Source organism: Leopardus geoffroyi, chromosome A3 (genome assembly GCF_018350155.1).
Source record: "Leopardus geoffroyi isolate Oge1 chromosome A3, O.geoffroyi_Oge1_pat1.0, whole genome shotgun sequence".
Lineage (NCBI taxonomy): Eukaryota > Metazoa > Chordata > Mammalia > Carnivora > Felidae > Leopardus > Leopardus geoffroyi.
This window is the reverse complement of record NC_059336.1, coordinates 25,282,953-25,303,769: the sequence shown is the minus strand read 5'-3', so window position 1 is coordinate 25,303,769 and position 20,817 is coordinate 25,282,953. Positions and strand designations below refer to the sequence as shown.

The 20,817-nt window shown below is 45.9% G+C and overlaps 1 protein-coding gene across 3 annotated transcripts in view; it reads left to right on the top strand.

Moving 5' to 3' along the window:
* The window catches only part of ZNF341 (zinc finger protein 341), a 46,417-nt gene that overhangs the window by 12,283 nt on the left and 13,317 nt on the right, over positions 1 to 20,817 (top strand). For 2 of the 3 annotated variants that reach the window (XM_045444860.1, XM_045444858.1), the window contains 6 exons: positions 2,402 to 2,653; positions 6,441 to 6,636; positions 8,000 to 8,090; positions 10,032 to 10,225; positions 10,462 to 10,652; positions 15,261 to 15,469. In XM_045444860.1, coding sequence (XP_045300816.1) covers positions 2,402 to 2,653; positions 6,441 to 6,636; positions 8,000 to 8,090; positions 10,032 to 10,225; positions 10,462 to 10,652; positions 15,261 to 15,469 — 1,133 coding nt within the window. The remainder of the gene's footprint in view (positions 1 to 2,401; positions 2,654 to 6,440; positions 6,637 to 7,999; positions 8,091 to 10,031; positions 10,226 to 10,461; positions 10,653 to 15,260; positions 15,470 to 20,817) is intronic. The other variant, XM_045444859.1, reaches the window with a different exon arrangement.

Genomic DNA, 20,817 nt, shown 5'->3' with positions numbered 1-20,817 from the left:
TCTGTGCTCGCAGTAGCATCTGCTTAAGATTCTCTTTCTGCCCCTCCCCTGCATGCATATGGACGTGCTCCCTTTCTCTCTCTCTTTCTGTCTGTCTCTCTCTCTCTCAAAGAATAAAAGTTGGGAAGTCAATCAATTAATCAACCATCCATACTCTCTCCACCCAAAGAAAACACTACTAGATTTTTGGTGCCTGGTTTTCCTGATCTTTGAATGCAAATAGAGATAGAAACAGCTTTTTATATAGATGCATTTATAATATACATATCCATGTAAATGGACCATGTTATACGCACTGTTCCGAAACTTGCTTTTTTTATTTTGCCTTTTGCTTAAAGTCATTATCTATGCCTACAGTTCTTTTTTTTTTTTTTTTCTTTTTAACATTTATTTATTTTTTAGAGACAGAGAGAGGCAGAGCATGAGCAGGGGAGGGGGGGAGAGAGACACACACAGAATCCGAAGGAGTCTCCGGGCTCTGAGCTGTTTGTTAGCACAGAGCCCGACGTGGGGCCTGAATTCACGAACCGCAAGACCATGACCTGAGCCGAAGTCAGGCGCTCAACTGATTGAGCCACCCAGGTGCCCCTATGCCTACAATTCTATATCAGTATTTCCCAAAATGCTCCTCAGAAGAGTGGCTCCTTGGGATTTTTCTAATATAAAAAAGCCAGCTTTTTATATTACTACATACTGTATACTATATACTATATATTATTATATACCAGCTTAGGGTGGAGGCATTCTACTTCTTCCCTTGCCCTGTTCCTGTTGTTTTCCTGCAACAAAACACTTTTGTTTTTTGTCATCCCAGGTTTTTCCCAAACCATGTTTGACTGTGGAACCCAGGGAACTGTAATTAAGAGGAGTACCCTTTATGAAATGCTGATCACCATCATATATATATATATATATATATATATATATATATATATATATTTTTTTTTTTTTTTTTTTTTTTTTTTTTTTTTTTTAAGTAAACTCTTTGCCTAGCATGGGGCTTGAACTCATGACCCACAGATCAAGAACTGCATGCTCTAGGGGCACCTGGGTGGCTCAGTTGGTTGGGTATCCAACTTGGGCTCAGGTCATGATCTCATGGTTCATGAATTCAAGCCCCACATCTGTCTTTGTGCTGACAGCTCGGAGCCTAGAGCCTGCTTCCAATTTCGTGTCTCCCTCTCTCTCTGCCCCTCCCCACTCACACTCTGTCTCTCTCCCAAATAAATACACCTTAAAAAAATATATTAAAAAAAAAAAAAAAGTATTGAATGCTCTATCAACTGAGCCGGCCAGGCATCCCTGACCACCATCATTTTAATACCCATACAAGACTCCATCATGTGTGTGGACCATCCTGTATTTAACCAGGCTTCTGCTAATGGCCATATAGGTCACTGCCATTTTTTGCTGTTATAAAAACTACTGGAGAATCATCAACGTACAGATATCTTTGCCCAGCTGCTTGATTATTTTTGTGAAATAAGTTTCTAGAAGTCAGTGGCTGTGTTTCAGGGGTCTACAGCTACCTACACATTCAGTGCCTCTCTAGAAAGACTCCCAGGACTTGGGATGGTTGTACTCATGGTTTATTCCTGACAAAGGATACACAGCAGGATCAGCAAGGAGAAAAGACATCAGCTGGAATCTGGAGGAATCCAGGCCTAGGTTTCTACTGTTCTTCCTCTTGCGGACATAGGGAGAAATTACGCAAAACACTTCTTTCTTAGTAATCTCCACACCCAACGTGGGGTTCGAACTTACAAACCCGAGTTCAAGACTTGTATGCTCTTACCAACTGAGCCAGCCAGGTGCCCCACAAAACGCTTTTTCCTTCAGCAGTGAAGAGCAACAATGTGTATGCATGCTTCCGCCCAAGAAGCACACCTGCAATTCAAGGGCCAGGACTTTTGTTGGGGATTGGTCGTGTGGGCGCCACCATGACCAAAAGTCCACACTCCTAGAAGGAAAGGAGGTGTTCACCATAGATCACACTGCCCGTACAACAATCTAGGTGATCTGGTACAGAGTGGTCAGTGCCCTAGTGAGCAAAACAGCCTCACCGATATAGGCAGCCTTCTATGAGGCAGGTTCTCAGATGCCGTTCAAGAGCCGGTCCTACAAGCAAGTCCTCCTAAAACAGCAACACCGGGGCTGCTGTATGGGCCCAGTCCTGTACAAGCTGGGCCATTTTTGTGGACTTTCATTGAGAAGAGGGGTAACGGCGCCTGGCTGACGCTTCCTCTGTATTCTTCCATGAGTGTTTCCATGCCTCCTGTCAGCCCTGTCCTCTGAGCTGCCTTGTGAGGGGCTCTTCTTTCCACATGGCTGGCTAAGACAGATGTCCTTCCTCACTGGTATCAAGAGGGTGTGGCACTTTAATTTTCTCTTCTGATTGCAGAGCAGCCTGAACATGCATTCCGCACCCAGCTACCTCTCCCAGCCTCCGCCACCTCCCCCACCCCCTCCACCACTGCCCCCACCCCCACCACCCCAGCCCCCACCACCCCCGCCCCAGAGCCTGGGCCCCCCCGGGCGTCCCAACCCTGGCGGAAATGGCGTGGTTGAGGTGTACAGTGCCACGGAGCCCCTGGCTGGGAGTGGCACAGTGGAGATCCAGGCATTGGGAATGCAGCCCTACCCACCCCTGGAGGTGAGCAGAGGCCGGGGCTTGGGGGGAGGGGAAGGAACTGGTCACGGTCATCATGGGTAACCGGAACTTTTCCTGAGCACCAGCTCTGTGCCACACGCTGTGCCTGAGACAAAATCAGATCAGGGAGAGATCACACATCATGGGAGAGAATCAAGCCATTTAATTTAATCAAGCCATCATGCCCATAAACATGAAATGCGAACCATGAGAAGGTGGCACGAAGCAGACAGAGGGTTGTGACAGAAATACAAGCTGCCCTCAGGAAGTCCTCAGAACAGTCAGAACACCTGTGTTTTAGGGAGAGGATTCCAAGAAGTGATCGATGTGATCATTGGTCAATGATCAGTTGACCAGTGATCAATCTTACATTTTGAACAAGCTAGATGTGTGGCTTAGTTATGGCCGAGGAAGAAATAGCCACAGAACCTCAATGGTAGATGGCAAACTGTGTTTATTGTTCTCGCATCTATGTGGCTTGCTTTGGCAACTCTGCTGATCTTGGCTGGGCTCTCCCAGGTGTCTGGAGATGGCAGCTGTCAGCTGCTCTAGGATGGCTGGGGTGGGACAAGTTGGCCGACCCAGCTCTGCTCCAACGCATCTGTTAGCCTCCAGCGGGTTAGCCAGGCATGTTCTTACTGCAGTGGTGGGGGTGCAGGAACACAAGCAGAAATGTTCGAGGGCACCTCTTGAGGCTTAGGCTCATACAGTGTCCCGTCTGTTGGTCAAAATAGGTCACAAGGCCAGCTTAGATTTAAACAGTAAGGAAACATGCCACATCTTGATGGGAAAAGCTGCAAAATCACACTGCAAAGGGCATGGGTCCTGGGAGGGGTAAAGAACTGAGGCCATTATGCAATCAGTGTACCATATGTACCACACTGATTCCCTGCTGAAGAGCTCTGAGCTGAAAGTTCAGGGTGCTAAGAGTTCAGGACCTTCCCAGACACCAGTGCTGACTCATACTCAGTCTGGCCATACAGACATTCCGTGTCGGGGAGCATGTATATCTGAAGAGAACCAGAGCAATGGGAAAATTCTACCACTAACCATGTGATGTGATGAGAGCCTGCAGGAGATTTGCCCTAGCCTGAGGGAATAGAGCAAACTTCCTTTTGTTGACTTAAAAAAAAATTTTTTTTTGAGTCAGTGAGCTGCCGAGAGACTAAATAGTGGCCCGGTAGGTGAAGGGGGCCAGCCCCGGAGGAGCCTTCCCATGGAGATGAGGGTGCTCTTTGAGCACAGGGCCTGAGTTTTCTTTGTTTTGGCAGCCTTAGCACCTAGCGGAGTACCTGGCCTGTGGTACACCTGTAGTAGGTATCTGAAAATCTGAAATAGGGCCCTCTGACTTCAGTCTCCTCTCCTCTGAAATGGGAACTCCCCTTGTAGAGCTGTTGAGGGTAATGAGAGCAAACCCAGTGGCAGTCACATAATTTCTCAGTAATGAAAGGTGAATTCATCCATGTGATACCTATTTACTGAGTGCTGTATTGGTCAGGAAAGTAGGAACCCTTCTAGGTATTTCTGGCAGAGGGATTTAATACAAAAAGGTGCTTACAAAGCTGACTTCAGAAGGGCTAGATGGAGCAAAAGGCAGAGTGGGCGAGCGGCACTGATTTTCAGGTTCACGGTTGTTGCTTGGCCCAGAGGGCCAGGAAGCTACTGCTGCGCCCAGAGGTGGGGAAGCTTTAGGATTCTGTTGCTGCCCTGCCATCCTTGAGGCTGGTGGCCAGGAAGGGAATGTAGAGTTCAGCCAGCCCCTCCAACACTCAGGACTGCAAACCTTGTCTCCCACCACGGCTGCCTGGGGAAAGCAGTTTCTACTTCCCCTCTGCCTTCCAAATCTCATGCAGGTGCTTCTCATGGGCAGAACCTAATCTATGCTCAGAACCTTGCTGGCAAGGGAGTCTGGGAATGCACGTATCAGGGGAGGGCATGGAAGGGTGTAAGAATGGTGCCAAGGGCCAACAGACAAGATCCAACAGAAGCACCTACTGGTACCATATCAGATGCCCAATACATACATCTACTGATGTCAACTCTTTTGGTTCCTGGACCCAATTCCAAAGCTGGGTGGGGTCCCCCTCCACCCGCCCCAGCCAATGCCAAGCAATTCTCAGACACCAGTGCAGTGTCTAACAATTCAACTCAATTCTGATGTCATAAGCCCAGAGATCACAGCAGATTCCACAGGTTAAGGGTTCAGTCCTGCAAGACTGCCCTCACCCTCACTTTATCCCGTTGCAAGCAACCTGTGCTTCTGACGGACAGGCTACAGATTGGAGGTTCCAGCGACCTCCTCCTTAGGTTCTGTTAATTTGCTAGAGCAGCTCATGGGACTCAGGGGAACATTTACATTTGCCAGTTTGTTAAAGGATGTAATAAAAGATAATGAATCAACATCTCAATGAAGAGACACATAGGGTGAGGTGTGGGGAAAGGGAAGTGGATCTTCTGTGCCCTCTCTGGTTGTGCCACTCCCTCCACACTTCCCTATGTTCATCAGCCTGGAAGATGTCCAAACCCAGTCCTTTGGGATTTTTATGAGGCTTTGTTACATAGTCACGGTTAAGTCATTGGCTATTGGCTGATTCAACCTCCAGCCCTTCCTCACTCCCCAGAGGTTGGGGTTTGGGACTGAATGTTCCAACCCATCAGTCATGTGGTTGGTCCTCTTGGCAACCAGCCCCCCACCCTTGGGTCAGGGCCAAAAGTCACTTTTGTTAAAAAAAAAAAAAAAAAGTCACTTTCATTAATAATAAGACAAAAAAAAGAAGACACCTATTTCACTTTTATGGCTCTGAAGCATTTCCAGGAACTGTGGATGAAGACCAAGTATATGTGACAAACATATTTTGGTCATCTGAATGAACAAGTATGTGTTTCTTATATATCATTATGTTATAATCCATACATGAATTCATGGATTCAAAAATATTTATTGAATGCCTATTTTGTGCCAAGGATTACTCCAGGCTTTGAGGACTAAATAAAAGTAGACCAAAAGTCCCTGCCTTCACGGAACTAGGCAGGTAATAGATGAGTGAGTAAAATACATAATTTGCTAGCGGTAAATCTACAGAGAAAAATAAAGCAGAGAAGGCTAGGGAGTGAAATTTTGGATAGGCCAGCCTGGAAAAACCAATGAATGAGGAGTACATCACTGAATTAATGAATTCTTCATAGTGCCCCAGTGTCATGATGTAAGCTTAGTGTTAACTAGGTTTGAGTGGCTCAGAATTTATTTGGTATGTCAGTTCTCAGTTGAGAGCTGCTGGCTGGTGTGGCATCAGGCAGGGTCAGTTAGGGAGGGGATTGCTGATGAGGGCGCAGCCCCTCCTGACTTCCTGGTTCTCCTGTGCTAACAAACTGCTGCTGGCAACAGTAGCAATGGCAATAAGAGCAGCTAATGTTTATTGAGTCTTTACCATATGTCAGGCACCGTTCTAAGCTTTTTACATGTTAACTCATCTAACCTCACAACAACCCAGCGAGAGGAACACTCTGATTATCCCCATTTTACAGATGTCAAGCTGAGACAGAGATGTTGAAAGACTTGCCCAAGGTCACTTAGAAAATAAGTGGCAGAATCAGCATCATTTGAACCCAGATGGCCTGGCTCCAACGCTGCTTCTAGCCTACTGGCTCCATGAAGTTCTAAGGGATTAGGATGGTGATGTAGGCGGGAAGTGGCTGAGATTAGCCAGGGCTACAGTGAGCGTCCCCCTGGCTGGTACAGCTCTTCTCCATCCTTCCCAGGCCTCTCTCCCTAATTGTGCTGTCCTTCTAGGTGCCAAACCAGTGTGTGGAGGCTCCAGTATACCCCACCCCTCCGGTTTACAGCCCCGGCAAACAGGGATTCAAACCGAAAGGACCAAACCCTGCCGCCCCCATGACCAGCGCCACTGGGGGCACGGTGGCCACCTTTGACTCCCCACCAACGCTGAAGACCCGAAGGGCCAAAGGTGCCAGTGGACTCCCAGAAGGTGGGCCTGCAGCCTGTGATGGGCATCTTTCCTCAGCATTATCCTGTCCATAAGGCTGCTTAGTTCTGGTCTTTCCTTTTATGATGGTTAGGATTGAGTTTGGTTGCATGTAATGGAAAATCCAAATTAGAGTGACTTTAAAATGATAGAGTTTTATTTATTTATTTTTTTGCCTGTGCAAAATGAGACCAGTGGCAGGCAGTCTGGAAATTGTGTGCCTATATGGTCATCAGGCCCCCACATTTCTGTCTTTCTGCTCTGCTGTCACTAGAGCAGAGCTTCTGTTATCAGGGTGCCTCATTGACTAATATGGCTGCTGGAGTTCCAGTCATCAATTTCATATTCCAGGCAGTAAGAAGGATAAAAGGGGCATCTCCCAGCTTCGAGAATTTCTGCATGATGCTTTTATTTACATCTCATTGGTCTCAACTTAATCACATGACCCTGTCTAGCTGTAAAAGAAGCTGAAGTGTCACTTTTAGCCAGGAACACTGATGTTCCCATTATGCAGGGGATTTATGAGGAGCAAAGGGGGGCAGTGGATATCAGGCAGGCAAGCAACAATGTCTGTCGCCCGTTCAGAGATGCTAGCAAGGGACAGGAGCAGTGTCAGAAAGTGGTGGTGGAGAGGGAGGACACAGAAATCAAGAATTTTTCAGGGGCTTTCCAGTCAACTACCTCCAACCTTCCTTTCGTAAATATCTGTGTATCAGAGTCAGCGTCAGGTACTGAGGATCCAGCATTGTGGTCCATGATTTCTCTGACCTCCGTTACAGTAAATGGAAGAGACAGACAGGGAAAACAGGATAACCGTTTATGGGTTGCTCCAGGCAGGAGATTGACAGGGTTCTATGACTGAGAATACTGGGGAGAGACTAGAAAATGCTGCTACCTATCCATCTAGGGATGAGAAGGAAGCAGCTTTGTGGCCCTCTGAGGGATGAGCACACCAGGCAAGGGGGAATAGCTGGTGTAAAAGCCCTGAGGTGGGACCATGCCTGAGGTCTTTCAGGGTTAGAAGGAGCCCACCGCAGCTGGATGGAGAGAACGATGAGGTTAGCAGGAAGCAGAGGATGCATAGCCCTATAGGCCCCAGCAGAGAGGTTGGCTTTTATCCTAGGGCAGAGGGGAGCCTTTTGGGGGTTGTTCTCTCTCTTCCAGCCAGAGCATGTCCTGGGCTTTCCTCCTCCAGGCACTGTGAGAGGCTCACCTGTGCTCCATCCCGTGCATTTGGGGATCTGGACCTCCCAGAGTCTGGGCTTTCTGGCCCCAGGCCCAAGGGGTAGAGTGTCAGGAGGCTGCTCTTGTTGCCCTCAGTTGTACCCCCAGCCTCACCTTCCCCTTCCCCCACCTTGTTTTTCAGCTGCAGGGAAGCCAAAGGCTCAGAAACTCAAGTGCTCATACTGTGACAAGTCGTTCACCAAAAACTTCGACCTTCAGCAGCACATCCGCAGGTACCACCGGGTGTGGTGGGCCAGGTGGCTCTGGCGGGGGCGGTGGGAGGGCATCCACAGTAGAAGCAAGGCTCCCCGCCCAGGCCCCTTGGCCAGGGTGGTGACCAAGGCCCCATCCATCCTGTCGTGGTTCTCAGACCATTGGGCCAAGTCAGGATGGTTTTCCCTCTGCTGTTGGGAGCAGCAGGGGGGATCTGTGAAAGCTGTAGGGCCCGTCCGCTCTAGTGGGGACAGTCCGAGTGGGGCGAGGTAAGGGGAGAAATGTACTTGAACTGTAGGACCTTCACAAGTGTGAGGGGTGCCTCAGTCCTCACCTCTGCAGAAAGGACCGACCTCAAGAGCTGCCATGATCTGCGAATAGGACTATGAGTTCTGCTCACTCGGGACAAACCGTGATCCCTCCTGTCCCAAGAACACACAGGGAGCCCCTCTGGGCCCGGGTTTTTCCATCTGTGAAGTGGAGGGGTGAACTTATTTGGTGTTTCTCACAGAACGAGTTGCATTGGTACCTGAGATGATTTTAGGTGGTTTGTGGATATGGTGTTGGGAGTTCTGAAGGATACAGGAAATTATTCAAGTATTCGCTTTTTGGTTTCTTTCAGTCCTTAGAGAGTCAAAGGAGAAAGCCTCAGTCTGGTGCTAGTCTGTCCTGAATGCCTCTCCTATACTTGCTCGTGTTTTATAGCAAAGAGAGAGAGAAGGAGAGAGTACGTGGATGCGTGTGCACGTGCACAGGCTCAGATTCCAGTCATGGCAGGCAGCAGCTTCTCACTAGACTAGGGCGTCTCGGCCTTGGCACTGTTGACGTTTTACATCACATCATTCTTTTCTGTGAGGGGCTAACCTGTGCCTGGCAGAGCGTTTAGCTGCATCCCTGACCTCTAACATGAATTAGATGCCAGCGACACCACTCACACCTCACCTGTAACAACCTGAAATGTCCCCAGACATTGCTGAATGTCCTCTGAAGGGCAAAATCAAACGCGGTTGAGACCCACTCGTCCACACTAGTGTGTTCAATAGAACTTTCTGCAGTGATGGAAATGCCCAAATTGGCACTGTACCCAGTAGAGTAGCCAATAACCACGTATGGCTGTTGAGCACTTGAAATGTGGCCAGTATGACTAAGAAATGGAATTTTTTCTTTTAAATTTAAATCATCCTGTGTGGCTTGTGTCAACCTTACTGGACAGTGCAGCTTTGGGTCTTAACAATACTGTTTTTTAAATTGTTGCATTTTTTTGGTTACTTTGTATTTATGACAAGTGGTTTTCCATATACAATAACAACAGGAAGCTCAATTTTTAAATTATTTTGAGTTTTAAAAAAGTGGGTTGATTTGAAGGAAAATGCTAAATAATGATACAAATGCTGTGCTGTGACTATGCTATTTCTCCTTCAAATAATAAATCCCTATTTAGGGGCGCCTGGGTGGCTCAGTTGGTTAAGCATCTGACTTCGGCTCAGGTCATGATCTCACAGTTGGTGAGTTCAAGCCCCGAATCGGGCTCTCTGCTGTCAGCACAGAGTCTGCTTCAGATCCTCTGTCCCAGTCTCTCACTGCCCCCCGCCCCCGCCCCTGCTCGCCTTCTCTTTCTTTCTCTCCCTCTCAAAAATAAATAAACATTTAAATAATAATAACCATAAATCCCTACTTGGATGGGCTTAACCAGTTAGGAAATGTTTTCTTTCACGGTATGAGATGGCCACAGAGAAGGTCAGCTCCAGGGCTGGTTGACTCAGTAACTCAGTAATGTCACCAAGAGCCCGGGATCTTTCTGTCTCTGGCCTGCCTGCCTCAGCAAGAGGGCTTGACTTCATGGTGTCAAGAATGATGGCCGACAGCATCTCTGTGTGGGCCTTGTTGGGGGCTGTGAGCTCCTATGTTGAGGTCACATCCCGATTCCTACGTAAGGTGCTGACAAGCTTTGTTTCCTACAGCCACACCGGTGAGAAGCCCTTCCAATGCATTGCATGTGGCCGTGCCTTTGCCCAGAAGTCTAATGTCAAGAAACACATGCAGACTCATAAGGTGTGGCCCCCAGGGCGTAGTGGTGGCACTGTCTCTCGCAACTCTGTAACTGTACAGGTCATGGCCCTCAACCCCAGCAGGCAGGAGGACGAGGAAAACACAGGTAGGTGGAAGTGGGGAATACCATCGTTCCCATACCTATCTTTGGAAGCTTCATGGGTTTTATTCCTAGCTGTGTGACCTTGGGCAATCTCCTTGACCTCTCTGGGCTTCAGTCTACTTTATGTATAAAATGGGGCATCACATGAAAGGAGGGATGGCAAGTATGCGTGGCAGACTGTCTGTCCTGACTCTTCTTCTGCACTTGTCAGTGACTTCCTTCCCTGGTTTGCTCCACAGGTTTGGGCCAGACCCTGTCGGGTGCCCCACAGCCCCAGGCCTTGCCCACAGCAGGTGAGGATGAGGGGGACAAGCTGGAGGCCAAGCAGGTGGTCCTCATCGATAGCTCCTACCTGTGCCAGTTCTGCCCCAGCAAGTTCAGCACCTACTTCCAGCTCAAGTCCCACATGACCCAGCATAAGAATGAGCAGGTAGGTGAGTGGTGGGCAGCGGGAGGCCACAGCCACCCTAGTTGTGAGCACTGGCTGCTGCTGAGGTCTTGAACACTGCCCAGAGAGGGACGGGAGTGGGCCTCAGTTGCCGGGAGCTACCATCTAACCACCGGGATAGGCAGGCCAAGCTTCCCCTCGCTGGGTGGGGCTAGTTCCCTGGGCCATTATGGTGTGAGGCCAAGGAAGGAAGCCCATCTCTTATTAGGGGTCATATAATGGAGGAATTGGACATGAGAAAAATTCTTAATACCCCAAGAAACTTTAATGTCTAAAAACCTACCCATGGGGATATAGGACCACAGGCTTTTTTTTTTTTTTTTAATTTTAATGTTTATTTATTTTTGAGAGAAAGACAGAGTGTGAGCAGGGGAAGGACAGAGAGAGGGAGACACAGAATCCGATGCAGGCTCCAGGCTCTGAGCCGTCAGCACAGAACCCGACACGAGGTGGAACCCACAAGCCACTAGATCGTGACCAGAGCCAAAGTTGGACGCTTAACTGACTGAGCCACCCAAATTCACCTTTTTTGAAATGTACACTTCAGTGGTTTTCAGTTTATTGATAAATTTGTGCATCCATCACCACTATCTAATTCCAGAATATTATCATCATCCCAAAAAGAAGCCCTATACCCATTAGCTGCCACTCCCCCCTTTCCCCAGTCCCTGGCAACCACTAAAACTATTCTTTGTCTCTATGGATTCGCCTATTCTGGACATTTAAAAAAATTTTTTTTTTTCAACGTTTATTTATTTTTGGGACAGAGAGAGACAGAGCATGAACAGGGGAGGGGCAGAGAGAGAGGGAGACACAGAATCGGAAACAGGCTCCAGGCTCTGAGCCATCAGCCCAGAGCCCGACGCGGGGCTCGAACTCACGGACCGCGAGATCGTGACCTGGCTGAAGTCGGACGCTTAACCGACTGCGCCACCCAGGCGCCCCTGGACATTTAATATAAATGGAATCAAATGATATTTGGCCTTTTGACATCATGTTTTTAAGGTTCACCCATGTATTAGCATGTATTGGTACTTCATTTTTATGGTAGAATAATATTCCATTATATGGCCATAGCACATTTTGTTTATCTTTTCATCAGTTAATGGACATTTGGGTTGTTTCTGCTTTTTGGCTATTGTGACTAACGCTTCCATGGACATTTGTGTACAAGTTTTGTCTAAACATACATTTTCAGTTCTCTTGGGTATCAACCTAGGTGTGGAATTGCTAGATTATATAGTAACTCTATTCCAGTCTTTATTTTTTAAAATAAGTTTTGTTGTTATTTTTTTCTTCTTATAAAAGTATCATGTATCCAATGTAGAATTAGAAAATTCAGAAAAATCTAAAGAATGTATAGGTTAAAAGAATTCATTTATTATATGCTGGGCACCCTGCTAAGTGCTTTACATTCAATATTTTATTTAATCTTCATAACAACCTTAGAGATAGGCATTTTCAGTATACACAGATGAAGAAACTGAGGCCCAGAGGGGTGATGACCCATCCAGAGTCACACTGCCAGTAACTGACTGGGTCAGGGTTCAAAGCCAAACCCTATGTCAGTAACCACCTTGCAATGCACCATCCCAAGAATGCAGCACAAAATCCAGCATATTTTGTGGAGCTCCTGGGGTATTATTGCTATTATAATTGGGATTGGTCTACACATCTTATTTTGAATTGTGCTTTTTTTTCTGATAGCTTTTTTTTTTTAAGCTTTTTCTTTTGGATGAATTATAGATTCATAGGAAGTTGCAAAGATGGTACCGAGATGTCCCTTATGCCCTTCAGTCAGTTTCCCTTGGTGGTTACATGTTACATAACGACAACATGATACCGAAACTAGGAAACTGACATTGGTATGCAGTATGTGTATGGTTCTGTGCCATTTTACCACCTGTGCAGGTTTGCAGGTTTGTGTAACCACCACTGCCATCACGGTACGGAACTATTCCATCACCACAAAGACCTTCCTTGTGCCACCGCTCATTAGTTACACCTACTCTCCTCTTCCCTAACATCTTTAACTTCTGGAAGCCACTAATCAGTTCTCTATCTTCGTGAGTTTGTCATTTTGAGAACGTTGTACAAATGGAATCATCCATACAGGGCCTTTTGAGATTTTTTTTTTAATTTTTTTTTTTTTTAGCATTTGTTTATTTTTGAGAGAGAGAGAGAGAGAGCATGCACAAGGAAGGGGCAGAGAGACGGGGGTACAGAGACTCTGAAGCAGGCTCCAGGCTCTGAGCTGTCAGCATAAAGCTAGATGCAGAACTCAAACTCATGAACCACGAGATCATGACCTGAGCCAAAGTCAGACGCTCAACTGACTGAGCCACCTAGGTGCCACGAGATTTTTTTTTTTTAATAAGCATAAATTCTCTTGAGATTTGTGCTTTCTATTTTTTAACCTAATTTTATCTTCTGAGAATTTTCTCACGTTGCTAATTTTAAAAAACATAATTTTTAACAGTTGTACTTTTAAAAATCCCATTGTTTTAACATTTTGGATATTAACTGTATTTTGCTATTGTAAACAAAACTACAGTGAGCAACACTGTAATCAAATATTCATCCAAATCTCTGGCTTATACCTTAGGATTGATTCCCAGCAGGGGGGTTGATGAAATTAAGTTAGGATACCCATGGGGCAAATCATAGGAAACTTTGACTCAGACTGCTAACACAATTGAGAGGTTTATCATTGCACATAACAAAAAAATACAAGATTGGGCAGCTCCAGGCCTGAAACAGTTGACTCAATCCAACAGCAGGGACTCTGTGTCCTTCCCACTCTTGTCTCTGCCATCTCAGGGTATGACCTTGTTCTCTACTGATGGCTTATCTGTGGTTGTGGGATGGTAGTCACTCTTTCTAGGCAGCAGTCCAGATACAGTGTTACCCATGAGCAAAAAGGGGCTCGCTTCTCTGTGCCTTTTTTAGGGGCAAGAAAATTTCCTAGAAGCCCTCTGTAGATCTCTCATTAGTTGGAGCTAGTGCATGCACTCAGTCACTTAGGAATTCATTATTACTTGCAAATAATAAGACAACTAGCTTACTAGTTAAGGTTTTACTTCCCTCATGTTATAAAAAGCTGTAAGTAGTCAATGTTGGGCTTATATAGCAGGTCAGATATGTCATCATAGACTCAGGCTTCCCCTAGTTTTCAGCCCTACCATTCTTAGCATGTGACTTCTCTCCTCAAGGTTGCGTAGTGGCTGCTGTATCTCCAGTCATCACATCTGGATTCCAGTCAGGACAATTGAGAAAAGCAGAGGGGATTTCTCCTAGGAAGCCTTTGCCTTTTTTGTTCTGGAAGTAATCCCTTCCCTAAAGACCACTGCCTGCATATCACTGGCAAGAAAGGATGCAGATGGCTGACACTAGATGAAAGGGAGCCAGGGAGATCAAGTGTTTTAACTGGGCATGTTGCCACTCTGAACAAATCAGGATTCACTTTGTTAGGAAGAAGGAACATGTGGGATTGTGTAGGCAGTCAGGAATATATTTGTCAAAGTATAATTTTGGGGGCACCTGGGTGGCTCAGTCCGTCCAACTCTTGATTTTGGCTCAGGTCATGAGCTCACAGTTCATGGGTTCGAGCCCCACATCAAGCTCTGCGCTGGCAGCAAGGAACCTGCTTGAGATTCTTTCTCTCCCTCTCTACCCCTCCCCAGCTCACGCTTGTGTGCTCGGTCGCGCTCTCTCTCTCTCTTTCTCTCTCTCTCTCTCCCTCTCCCTTCCTCCTTCCCTCCCTCCCTCAAAAATAAATAAATAAACGTTAAAAGAAGGTATACTTTTCAAAGTTTAAAAATATAATTTTCAAGTGAATGACATAGTGAACATAAGCCAGAATTTTACAGAACTCGTTAATAAGGAAACTGGAAGGATGACAAAGCCAGTTCAAAAGAGGATATGAGACTTTGGTATTTATACCTGTGTATAATTATGTCAGTGAAAAAAGGGAATATTCAGAAAAGATTGCTAAGGTAGATGCAAATCTGGTTAATGTCCTAGACGGCAGTAAAGCCCATGACCTTTGGGGTTACCCTTTCTGCTTGACAAAAATCATTTACATCGAATCTGTTTTCTACAAGTAAAAATTTAACTATAGAGTCTGGATCCTAATCAATAGTAAATAGTCAAAACGAGACCCATCCCCCGGAGAGCGAGAGGGCCATAGGCAGGCTTGTTAGATAGCACTGCTCAGAGTGAGGTTCCCAGAGCAGCAGCTTCAGCGTTTCCTGGGCACATGTTAGGAATGCCACGTATTCAGGCCACTCAGACCTGCTGAATCGGATGCTCTGGGGGTGGCACCCAGCAATCTGTCACTGTGATGGACTCAAGTCGGAGAGCCACCACTCTAGTACAACAATGGGAGGACACGATGTCGTCCTTTTACTGTATTTCCAGGTTTGGGGTAATTTTTCTAAATCTAGCAAGGTCACACAGAGCCTGAGGGAAGGGTAATGGGGCCCTTATGACTGGCTACAGAGAGAGGACTACAATCAAAATAAAACAGGGCTCCGGCAGCAGGAGAGTGGGGGAACAGCCTGCCTCCCCTGCCCTGTATCTTCCCCCAAGGTGTACAAGTGTGTGGTCAAAAGCTGTGCGCAGACCTTCCCGAAGCTCGACACATTTCTGGAGCACATCAAGAGCCACCAGGAGGAGCTGAGCTACCGCTGCCACCTCTGTGGCAAGGACTTCCCCTCGCTGTACGACCTGGGCGTGCACCAGTACTCCCACAGCCTCCTGCCACAGCACAGCCCCAAGAAGGACAGCGCCATCTACAAGTACGTGCCCTCCCACTGCCCGTACCCCGTCTCCCTGTGGGGACCCTGAGGGCCAGTGGCCTCGGTGGTTCTGACTGCTAAGGACCCGTGGGAACAGATGCTGGCCCTCCTGTCATTCTTCAACTTGGCAGATGTTTATCCTAAAAAATAATCTTAAAAAGGAGAAACCAATATTTTTTCCTTCATGGGGGGAAAAGTGTGGATTTTTTCCCCTCTAAACTAAAAATATTGTGAAAGTATTAGTTTGTCTAATAATGTACAAAATTTAGGTTACAGTCAGAATGATACCCAGATTCGTCGAATGCAACGGAATGAGAAAGCACATGTTGGAAAGCCAAAATCATAAAAACAAGATGCATTTGTTTTTATAATCTATAAAATGCGGGTTAAAGTTGCAGCTCTATGCTGATTCTTAGGGTGGACAGGGAATGAACCAAGTGTAGATCTCGTTTGGGGTAATTCTTTCTGACAATCCTTTACAGCATTTTAGTCTTCTGTTGCAGTCATAGGGGTCTGGCCACATGCGTTTCATCCTTGGATCTTCAGATCATTCTCATCGGAGCTAGCAGTCCTGTGACCATCCTCACTGAGTTTCTCTTGGTGGTTTTCTGGTCCCTTTTCCAGACTCTCTTTAGTTATCTGCATACACCCAACATCACTTTCATGACTTTGGGAAATCCCACAATTTTGCCCTGCAGTCATTTTGCTGTGCATTTGCCCTGTGACTTCTGGTAGCAGCTGCCTCATAAAACCTGGCATGTAGTACATGGGAATAGATGTTAGTGATAAGCAAAGAGGGGTATTTGTCTGGGCACTTCTCCCAGTTCTCAGTGAATATTTTCATGTTGGAATGGTTTTGCTTCTCTGTACAAACTTGTACCTATAGGGATTTGGCTGATAACCTCTGTTAGTGAGGCATAACTCCTGGGAGATACTTCTCGGGTTCAGAGATAAGTAAATACAGCCCTTGAGTTTAGAATGCACAGGCTTCTTAGGGGGATGAGTGTGTAAATGTGCTTACCATATACTCTGATAAAATGCTAACATACATGTAGATATGAGATAGAGAAGTACCACAGTGGGATGTAGCGCAGGGAAGGTATCCCTGAAGCGGTGATATCTGAACCGAGTTTTGAAGGACGAATAGGAGTTTGCCAAGTAGACAGTAGGGTAGAGTGCATTCCTAGCAGGAGGAACAGCAAGTGTGGAGATATAAAATAAAACAGCAAGTGGTTTAGAATGATTGTTGTGTAGAGTTAAAGTGAGAGAGGATGTTTAGATGTAGCCCAGGGGATGTTTAGAAATTAGGGCCAGGATATGAAGGGCCTTGCAGAAATCACAAAAGTTTTGAGAAATTAGCGGGAGCACTGGGACTGAAATGGGTGTAGGGCAGCTTGCCTGGGGGCGATTGGGAAGTGGAGCCAGAGAGGCAGGAAACCAGACAAAGCTTTGGCCAGTTAAGGGGTGGAGATTTCTAGTTAGTGATGGGTAATTCCCTTTTATACTCAAGGGGCATTTTATTTTGCTTTTGCCCTATCAGTTTGTTGATTATCTGTGAGTTCCTGTGGCCGTGTGGCTCTCTGGAGTGAGAAGCCAAATAAAAGGAAGGGAACATCTACTAGGGGCCAGGCTCTGTCTTAGGGATATTGATCCCTGCAATCCTGGGAGGTTAGTGGTCATATTAGTCAGCTCCGGCTGCCATAACACGATACCACAGACACATGGTCTTCTTATAAGGGCACTCTGTCAATGACGAGGACCCCACCCTCATGATCTCATCTAAACATAATCACCCCCAAAGGTCCTATCTGTAAATACCATCACATTGAGGGTCAGGGCTTCAACATAACAATTTTTGGAGGGTCACAGTTCAGTTCATAGCAGTGGTGTTCTCCCCATTTTGAAGATAAGGACACACAGTCTCAGGGAGAAATGACTTGCCCACCAGAGTAACAATGTCAGCACAGAGCTGAGATTCAAACTCTTGTCTGGAACCTTGGAAGCCTCACAGCTCTGGTCTTGGGTTGAGCCCAGTACTAATGGCTCTGTGTCTACAGTCAATTTCTTCTCCTAGGTTCTCTTACAAGGGTTACAGTGCCACTAACCCTTTGTAGCCATTGAAACTCCGGCCCAAAAGTTAAGGCCTGCCGTGGCAGGCCACCATCTGGATGGCCCGAGAATGGTGTGGTGTCTTGAGTAATAATGATAAGGGCTCCGGAGCCACCTGTCTGTGCTCAAATCCCAGCTTGACTACATGCCCAGTAGATGACCTTGGCAAGGTATTTGGCCACTCTGACCCTCTGTGTCCTCATCTGTGAGATGGGGATCACTATAGTGCCTACTGTGTGGGATTATTTATGAGGACTAGTTAAGACGACTATGAGGCTCTTAGACATGATACCTGGAACAGAGTAGGTGCTCAATAAATGTCATTGCTGCAATTATCATTATTTGTACAATTTAGATATAGGTTTGGTTGCATGCAATAGAGACTCCAAATAACTGTGGCATAAGTGAAGTGAGAATTTATTTCTGTTTCACAGTAATGTTTGGGCAAGTAGAGTGGCTTCATACTATTTTCAGGGTCCCAGGCCACATTGGTCTCTCTGCTCTGCTCCCTTTGGACCACATTGCCTTGGCCTGCCTATGGTGCCTTCCCAAACCCCAAGCCCCTCAACTGAATTTTATGTGTGCCACTATATATGTGCTATATATTGATTTTTTCCTTTTAAAAGTAAGATTTATTGTTTTTTTTTCTTTGTAAAAATTTTTTATTATTATTTTTTATAGCAAAGAGAGGGCATTTTTTAAAGTTTATTTATTTATTTTTGAGAGAGAGTGTGTGTGAGCAGGGGAGGGGCAGAGAGAGAAGGAGAGAGAGAATCCCAAGCAGACTCTGGGCTGTCAACACAGAGCCCGAAGTGGGGCTCAAACTCACAAGCCGTGAGATCATGACCTGAGCCAAAGTCGGACGCTTAACCAACCACCCAGGTGCACCTATTGATTTTTTTTTTTCTATTTACAAAAGTTATCCACATTCAATGCAGAGAAAAAGATTTTTTTTAATTGCACAAAAAAAACTCAAAAAAACAAAACCCCCTGCCATGCAAAGATAATCCCTTTTAACTTCTTGATACATGTTATTTGATCTGTGTCAGTACTAAGCACATTTAGAGGTAGAACTGTCACAGGCTGTATGTGAGTCAGGTCATCCCAAACACAGTTACTGACTTCGGTGAAAATTCACCGTGCCGTCTTCCTGTCCCACAACTTCTGACAAACTGAAACGTGATGTGATCACTGTATATACACATGGTGTGTGTTATCACAACCATAATACGGATATCTTTGCTTCTCGGCACAAACAGACCTGCCTCATCTCTTTATTTTTTTTTTATTTTTTATTTTTAAGAGGCTCCATGCTCAGCGCAAAGCCCAATGCAGGGCTTGAACCCATGACCCTGAGATCAAGGTCTGAACCAAGTTTAAGAGTTGGACACTTGGGCCCCTGGGTGGCTTAGTTGGTTAAGCGTCCGACTTTGGCTCGGGTCATGATCTCACGGTTGGTGAGTTCGAGCCCCACATCAGCCTCTGTGCTGACAGCTCAGAGCCTGCTTCAGATTCTGTGTCTCCCTCTCTCTCTGCCCCTCCCCTGCTTGCACTCTGTCTCTGTCTCTCTCTCTCTCTCTCTCTCTCTCTCCCTCTAAAATAAAATAAAACATAAAAAAAAATTTTTTTAATAAATAAATAAAAGAGGTGGACACTTAACCGACTGAGCCACTGAGGTGCCCCTGCCTCATCCTTTTAAATGGCTCCTTGGTATTCGGTTGTACATGCCAAATTTATGTAACTGGTCCTTTATTGCAGGATAGTTGGGTTTTTTTCCAGTTTGTCATTATTACAAACAACACTACAGAGAACAACTTTGGACATACATGTTTGCTCACTTGTAAATAAGTTCCTACGGATGCCAGGGTAGCTCAGTCAGTTAAGTGTCTGACTCTTGATTTCTGCTCAGGTCATGATTTCACAGTTCATGAGTTGGGACCCTGCATTGGGCTCCGCACACACAGTGTGGAGCCTGCTTGGGATTCTCTGTCTCCTCCTCTCTCTGCCCCTCCCCTGCTGGTTCTCTACCCCTCTCTCTCAAAATAAATAAACATTAAAAAAAATAATAAGTTTCTAAAAGTGCTTTTGCAGGTCAAAGATCAATGGAGGAGGGGCGCCTAGCTGGCTCAGTCGGAAGAGTGCCTGACTCTTGATCTCAGAGTCATGAGTTTGAGCCCCATGTTGACTGGAGAGATTACTTAAAAAAAAAAAAAAAAATAGGGGCGCCTGGGTGGCTCAGTTGGTTAAGCATCTGACTTCACCTTGCGGTTCGTGGGTTTGAGTCCCGCATCAGGCTCTGTGCTGACAGCTCAGATTCTGTGTCTCCCTCTCTCTCTCTGCTCCTCCCCCACTCACCTGCTGTCTCTCTCTCTCTCAAAACTAAACATTAAAAAAAATTTTTTAATTAAAAAAATAGTATTTAATAGTAAAATTTCTTTTAAAAAAGATCAATGAGGGCTTTAAAAAAGATTGATTACCGACTTCAAAAAATAATTATGTGCATACAGTGCAATATTTATGAACTAAAAATGGGCATAGGATGAAAAGGGATTCCCCATCTATCCTCACCCCCTTCCCCATACCACAGACAGTCATTTTCAGGAACTTACTTTGACATAATTTCAGACTTCCAGAAAAAAAATATCCTTCACCCAGATTTCCCAACTGTTAACTCTACCACATTTGCTTTATTATATTTTGAGCTATTTGAAGATTATTTGCTGGCATGATGCTCTTCTACCCTTTGTCTTTAGTGTACATTTTCTAGAAATAAGGGCACCCTCTTACATAAGCGCTGTGTAGTTCTCAAAATCAGAAAGTTTTTTTTTTTTTTAATTTTTTTTTTTTTTCAACGTTTATTTATTTTTGGGACAGAGAGAGACAGAGCATGAACGGGGGAGGGTCAGAGAGAGGGAGACACAGAATCGGAAACAGGCTCCAGGCTCTGAGCCATCAGCCCAGAGCCCGACGCGGGGCTCGAACTCACGGACCGCGAGATCGTGACCTGGCTGAAGTCGGACGCTTAACCGACTGCGCCACCCAGGCGCCCCTCAAAATCAGAAAGTTAAATCAATACAGTTCTGTTGCCGAATCTATAGACCTTATTCAACAATCTCCTATTATTTCAATAACATCCCTTATAGACAAAGAAAAATATGTTTTTTCTGGCCTGGGATCCCATCTAGGATCACACGTTGCATTCAATTATTGTGTCTTTTTATCCTCCTTTAAGCTGGAAC